The 7510-nt window shown below is 39.8% G+C and overlaps 1 protein-coding gene across 1 annotated transcript; it reads left to right on the forward strand.

Moving 5' to 3' along the window:
- The first annotated feature begins 5084 nt into the window (after positions 1 to 5084).
- Positions 5085 to 6323, forward strand: GPR151 (G protein-coupled receptor 151). The gene has a single exon (XM_007426659.1). It carries the CDS (start codon positions 5085 to 5087, stop codon positions 6321 to 6323), a length of 1239 nt encoding a protein of 412 aa, XP_007426721.1.
- The last annotated feature ends 1187 nt before the right edge of the window (positions 6324 to 7510 follow it).

The raw sequence follows: 7510 nt of genomic DNA on the forward strand, positions 1-7510 counted from the left end.
TGGCCCAATTACTCAGAAGATTGAAGACCTGTTGTTTCTTGTGATTTATGAATGAGTTATAGTCATAGCTTTGGTACAGACAATTATAATGAAATATAATAATCCTTTATAGAAATTGTTGGGTAAAATAACTTATCAGCCCAAAATCAATCTACTTCAGGATAAAGTCCTCTTCATTGAGGTTATGGACTGCAATCTACCACACTGGTTCAGTGTGGGCTGGTAGATAGATGCTTTTCAACTTTCCAGTCTAGGGCTGAGAGACAGTGACTGGCCCAAAGTCACCCAGTTGGTTTCCATGCTGAAGGGAAGACTTGAACCTGGGATTTCCCATCCTAATCCAGAACCTTAACCACTACACTTCACTGGTGCTCTTTTTCTCTCTCCCTCTCCCTCTCTCTCCAAATATTAGGATTTTTAGGATGCATATCCCCACAACATCAGATTCAGCTCATCCTCAGCCCTACATGGAGGTGACCTACTTTGGCCTTTAGCCGGTCCAGTTTTAAGGTGGTGTTTTCTCCCTTCTTGCAGCACAAATTGTGCCATAGAAATTAACAGTGATCTTCCTGTCCAGGATAGGTTCTGAAGAGGCCAAGGGCTAGGATTTGCTTGGCTCTTATTGGCTGCTTTAAGCTGTTGCAAGTGTGTTTTCTCTCCTGTGGTCACTGAGAATCTTCCTCCGTGCTCCCTTTGTCTTTGACAGCAGGAGAGGTAAGGCACTTGGCCTCCTGAAAAGTATTTGAGAAATGGGTGGGGTGTATATGTGTGTGTGTGTGATTGTCTTGTGTTGTTTTTATTTGAGCATGCTGCCCTGAGTTACCTGGCAACCGGTGGCTTTATGAAGTGGTTTAATAAACACATATCTGCATGCATAATGCTGGACCAGGCCACAGTATACCTATCATGCATTATGTGGGCTCCTTATCTACACACAGTCTCACATCCAAAAAAAAAAAAAAAAATGCCACAACTAACAGTAGCACTGCTACTTTAAACTCACAAAATTAAAAGCACCATTAGACTATTATTTATTTCACAATGCTCAAATAGGGTTTGCTTCCCAAATACAGCGCAGCCTAGGGTTCTGTTAATTATACAAATCCACATATAGGGCTAGGTTTGGTTAGCTAATTACACAGTCTAGGGCTGATTGTCACCATTTCTTGATAGGATTAGGTTGAACACATCATATCTCACATCTTGAGAGTCCAGCATCATGTGGGGAGGAGGGGAATGCACATCATATCTAGTTAGGGTCTTCATCTGATGACATTATATCTGGTTAGAGTCATGACCTTGTGACATCAGCATCACATGGGCTTTGTTTACTTTGATAAAATCACTGATTAAACAAACAGATAAGCCACCTTGAATTTAGTATACACTACTACTACTCACCCATCCATCCATCTTCACTAATAAAAATTGCTGTTGGATTGAAATATGTTTAGTGTAAAAGAAATCTGCCTCTTTCAATAGATTTGCTTGTTTTTGTGGGAGCTGGTGATGGGAGAAAGGAAAGGAAATAAGCACTTCAGCATAATTCTTAAAGGAAATGGCTGATAAAGAGAAGTGAAGTAGCTGAATGATCAATACAATATTTCTGTAGATATCTGGGCATATAGTCCATACCCTCACAGGCTTTCTGAAGTTCCCAGTGTCTGCCCAGATAGAAACCAGCCTTCAGTTGCAACCAAAATGATGCACATGAAAATAAATGAACAGTACTAGCTAGGCTTTCTAGTAAAAAATGATGTGCTGCAGTGAGATTAAATAGGTATTGTCATTTTAAAATGTGCCTCATTTGTTACACTAGTTGTGAAGTAAGGAGTGAATAATGAACAGGTAATCCATTCAGTTTCATTGTTTGGATCAAGAGTGAAAGCAATATTTCTATTTGTCTTTTCCTTAAGCAAACAGTTGGGAATGACATGAAACATAGCATCAACTACTACTATTATTAGAAGAAAAGAGATTCTTCAAAATATGATCTTTGGGCAGAAAGGCAATATGGGAACTGTATAATTAATAGTAATGGTAATCAAGTCCACCATAGGCATGATGAAAGTAGCTTCATCTTCTCTTTTAATTATCAACATTAGTATTCAGCTGTCTAAAAATATGATCTAGGATAAATATTTTACAAAGAAAAGACTTCATGTTGCCTTGGCCCTAAGATGGCCACAGAGGAAAAGTCTTTTTAGTAGTGGCCCTAGAGTGGCCAGTTGCCTGGAATTTTAAAAGTTTGACCTCTGTCCATCTCTATCCACTGGTGGACTCGCCTTTTGTCTGCTTTTCTTGTCTGCTGTGCTTCTGTCTCCTTTCCCATAGTGTTATCATATCTACCATTAGAATTTTTTGCATCTCTTTGGTGCCATCTGAATTTTTCCAGCCCAGTTATGGTAGTTCTACATTTCTTGTGGGATAGGACTTGGAGGTACTGAGAGTAAATGCAGAAGTGTGACTGACTTGATTGGCCTCCAAGGAGTTTGTATGTTGGTGAGGCAGAACAGTTTGGGTGAGAAGGAAGGAAGGAAGGAAGGAAGGAAGGAAGGAAGGAAGGAAGGAAGGAAGGAAGGAAGGAAGGAAGGAAGGAAGGAAGGAAGGAAGGAAGGAAGGAAGGAAGGAAGGAAGGAAGGAAGGAAGGAAGGAAGGAAGGAAGGAAGGAAGGAAGGAAGGAAGGAGGGAAGTCTGAGCCCTGAGGCAAACTTCCAAGTCTTTCTTCTTGCTCTTGGCATCTGCCAATGCAAATTTTTAAACATTGATTACCAGGGTAACTGATGCTGCCATGAGTTGCTAGCAGGGATGTGGTAGAAAGATTTGCAGAAGGCTCTGGTTAAATTATGGAGGAATATTGCACCTAGTTAAATTTTTAGTTTGATAAAATTTAACATAGCAACATAGCGGAGGATAGTGCCAAGGAATTATCTGCCCACAGGAACTAAGGCAGGCGCCCACAACGGCTGCAGCTTGTTCCCACATAAGGGATGCCAAGTGGGAGATGGTTTGCAGAAGACCTGAGAGAGGGTGGGCTCAAGCATTGTTCCCTGGTGATGTTAATCACTCTAATTTCTCTTGAGTAACTGCTCCAGACAAACAGTGGGAAAGAGAAACAGGATGTCTTTGATTTTGTGGACTACCAAGTAAAGATTTTTCTTTCCCCCCTCTTTCCCTTGCTATTTGGAACCAGAGACCTCCTTGTCAACAAATTTATAGCACTCTCCTGCCTGCTAGTAGAAAGAGCCAAAAATCCCATCTGTGTGTCTGGGTGGGTCAGAAGAAAATAAATCTGTGTGCGAGAGACAGAAATGTGTGTGGGGGTGAAAGAAGAGTTAGTACACATCTAACATTATCCTTTATTCATAGAAGTCTTTTAGTTGGAGGTGCATTTAATTGAAAAGAAAAAAAAGCCCTCTCATCACTGTCCTCCTTTCTTCCATCATGTCATACTGTAACAATTACCATCAAACCCTATTAAGCACTGCAAGTCATTCAGTTACCACAAGCTTTCTCTCAGCATATCTTACTATCAAATTGTACCCTTCGTACCCATCACAACTGAAATTTTACTGAATGGAAGGCTTTTGAATGGTTGCAAATCTCCCATAGGCTTTGGAAATGTTTCCTGAACACAGATGAAATCTTGAGAAAGCAGTGCTCCTTGGTCTTCAAACCCCTCGTCTTTTCTATCTTAGTTCTAACCACATTCAAGCATTACAAAACCTGATAAAGTCCAATACATGGGTGGCCAGGGGAAGCACTGCTCCCTATGATGTTTTGCTTGTAATACTGTTTATGAACAGGCATCTGTGTGCGTACCATATGGATGTCTACTGAGAAGTCTTCCTGCATCCATGTGTATAGGTACCAGCTTCTGCATAATTCTAAAAGCTAATAGCACAGAATTTGAAGAACCAATACACATTCAAGTATAGGTTTCACTACAGTCATCCATAGGTTCATGTCTCTCTTTAAATGACATCATGGGGGACAAAATGGATAACTGATGATCATGTAGAGAGTTTTGAGATGGATACCTGAACAGGGCCTTTGCTTAATAGCATTATAAGTTCATGTCTTGTTATGGAAACCAGCAAACAAAGAAGCTGGTTTCTATAACAAACACAAATCTGTAGAAAACGAATATCTTCAAAGGGCTCCAGAGCTGAAGTCCAGATCCTTGATGGCTTCTTTGTCTCTCAGAATGCTATCTGCAGTGCTTCTTTCTTAACACTATTTAAAATCTCAAAGTCCAGCTAGAAATAAGACATCTTAAAATATTTCCGCCAACCTCCTCTTGCGTCTGTTTCTATGCACAACAAAAGAACTTTAAATCCTCTTACATGATCCCCATTCTTCAATTCTTTTCCCTCATTGGGCACAAATTTTTGAGGTGCAGCAGCATGAGCTGCAATTAAAATATACACACCAAATTCCCACTGAAAATGGAACAAAAGATACCTCAGAGTCAAATGCAGAACAAAAATCTGTGTTAGAGGGATTTTGTGCAATAAAATTCTAAATGCCAAGGCAATTTTCTGCAAAGCTGAATGGTTGCACCTGTAGCATCTGGAACAGAGCTTTGCTGTTTCTCTGTATGTTTTGTATTTGTGCACAGTTGCTTTAACCGTGCCCCTAATTCAGAGTATCACCAACATTAGAGATCCTCTGAGCTTTGTTGCTTGCTTCAATAAATGTCTAGAACAGATTTCTAAATGATGGGTTTTTTAAAAAAATGGAAATCAAGCACTGCAATTCTAAATTTTACATCATTTATGGAAGAATAGTTTTAATTACTCCACGGGGTGGCTGCACTGGTTGTCAGACTTGCTAATAAGCAGCTGGCTCTGGGCTCCCTCCCACTGGGAGACTGTCAATCAAAGCTCGTAGCAGTTATATAGCAATGAGAAGCTCAGCTGAGATCCCATGTAGCAGATTGAGGTATCTCACAGAGGTTCTGTATTATATACGGGTTACCGATTCATCTTAGCCGCAGAAGTTTAAAAAAGAGGCACAGCAAAACAAGAAGGGGTGCATCAAGAATCACAGACGCTTACTGGAGCAAACCTGCTTTCAACATCATGAACAGCTCTCTGGCCGAACCACTCCACTATGCAGGGGGCTATGAACCCCAGGATTCCAAGGAATGGAAGGTGGTGATCCCAGCTTTCTTGGGGGTGATTTGCCTGGCTGGCTTTGCAGGGAATGTATGTGTAATTGGAATCTTAGTGTACAATACAAAGAAAGGGAAACCTTCAGTGATTCATTCTTTGATCTTCAACCTCAGCCTGGCAGATCTGCTTCTCATTCTTTTTGTCGTGCCCTTCAGGGCAGCTGCTTATTCTCAAGGAGTTTGGTACTTGGGCTGGTTTCTTTGCAAAACCTCGGACTGGTTCCGACATGCTTGCATGACAGTCAAGAGTCTAACTATTGCTGTGGTCGCCAAGACGTGCTTCATGTATGCAAATAATCCAGCAAAACAAGTGAATATTAAATGGCACACCATCTGTGCGGTGCTGATGGTTATTTGGCTGGTGGCCTTGGGAATCCCACTACCTTTGTGGTTCTTCAACAGCCTCTGGGAGCCAGAGATAGGCTCATCTTTGTGCATTGTGATTATTCCAGCCCAAGCTCATGAGTTTATGTCAGTCTTCGTCAAATTTTATCCTTTGCTGGTATTTTGTGCCCCCCTCACCTTTGCCTTCTTTTATTTCTGGAGAGCATATGGTAGATGCCAGAGGAGGGGGACCAAGACTCAAAACCTAAGGAATCAGATTCGATCCAGGTGTTTGACTATGATGCTTCTGAGCGTTACCATTACTTCTGCTGTGATGTGGCTTCCTGACTGGATATCTTGGTTCTGGGTCTGGCACCTGAAGAAGGATGGAGCTGCTCCCCCACAAGGTTTCATGGCCACTACCCAAGTCTTGATGTTTGCCATCTCTTCAGCAAACCCTGTTATCTTTGTACTTATGTCTGAAGAATTCAGAGAGGGTTTTAAAGGTCTATGGAAATGGTTTACTATGAAAAAACCTCTACCTACTACAGAAGATCTGGAGGAAACAGCAGTCGATAACTTGGAGGGAATCCCAAACAATGCTCCGTCACCAGAGGCAATGACTCCTAATCAAGAGAAAGAGCCCCCCTCTATTCCTGCTACCTCAGAAGGCTTGGAAATAAAGGAGATGCCCATTTTGCCAGATGTTGAGCAATTCTGGCACGACAGGGAAGCCATTCCTGATGCTCAAGACAATGATCCTGTTCCTTGGGAACATGAAGGACGAGAGATAGCAGGTTGTGATCAACAAAAGTGCAATTAGAAAGCTGGAAAGACAAACCAAATTTTACTAGGTTGGATCCAAACATAGTCATGCTTAGGGTAGATCCACTGAAATCATGAGATGTCCCTTGGATAAGGCTAACTTTAAAAATCTATTAGTTAATGGGTCTCATCCTAACATGACTAAACCTGGTTCCAGCACTAGATTTTTATTACTTAGTTGGGTGATGTTGAACTGACAGTTGAGGCATGTAGAACAGTTTTATTCATTACTTAGTTTTTGTCTTTGCATGTGTTCAGTAACATTTGGGAGTTACTTCTTCAAATATTATGTGACGCATAGATGCAGCAGTCATTCTCATTATTCTGCTGTTAACATTTTATTATTTAAAACTTATTTGCACTTCTGGATGCTAATTTAAAATTTCAGAGTATTTTTTTAAAAAAACTGGTTAAATTTGCAAAGTAACATTGCTTACAAGTGAGCTGATACCACATGCTCTAATTATAAAACAGAAGGGATTTCTGATTTGATATATCTATATATCTATGTAAAATTTGAAAAGGTGAGCCTTTGAACAAAGAATTGCAGAGGAAAGGTATAATTTGATTTTCAGTAATGAGAGTATGCATTATAGATTTTCTTATCATTACCACAGCAAATGTATATTAAATATATTCAAAGAAAAAGTGGATCAAGTTATTATATTAACTGATCAGCTTTCCAACTGGTAGTTTTTCTATTGCTGTACCTAAGTAATTGAACTGAAATTTATACTTTACTGTTCCAAGGTCGGTGGGAAGACAATTCCTATGTGCTGCATTATGATCACATAGTAACATAAAGGTTGTAACTGGCAGTAAAGTTATTCTATTAACTAGTAACTATATAGTCATATCAAATAGACAAGGATTTCACATTATGCAATTTAGACTTTTTTCCAGAGCTGTATCAGTTACTGCTGTATAGAAAATATATTGATTGTATACCATTTGCATTTTCATCTGTCTTTATAACTTTTAAAACAAGTTAACTGATGATACAAATTATTAGTCAAATGTGATAAGCTGTGATATGTATGCCCTTTTCTGTGTGATTTAGTAAGTCTTCACGTGGAACATAATTTGTCTTATTTATGTCGTCAACAATATTCAACACGATACAATTCACAATTCTGGAGTCAGATAAATACAAATAGCAAAACTAACTTAACTTACGTTTGTCTT

The sequence above is a fragment of the Python bivittatus genome, unplaced genomic scaffold (assembly GCF_059951505.1).
Source record: "Python bivittatus isolate LINGU-HERP-01145 unplaced genomic scaffold, Pbiv_v1 ctg000080_np1212, whole genome shotgun sequence".
Taxonomy (NCBI): Eukaryota; Metazoa; Chordata; class Lepidosauria; order Squamata; family Pythonidae; genus Python; species Python bivittatus.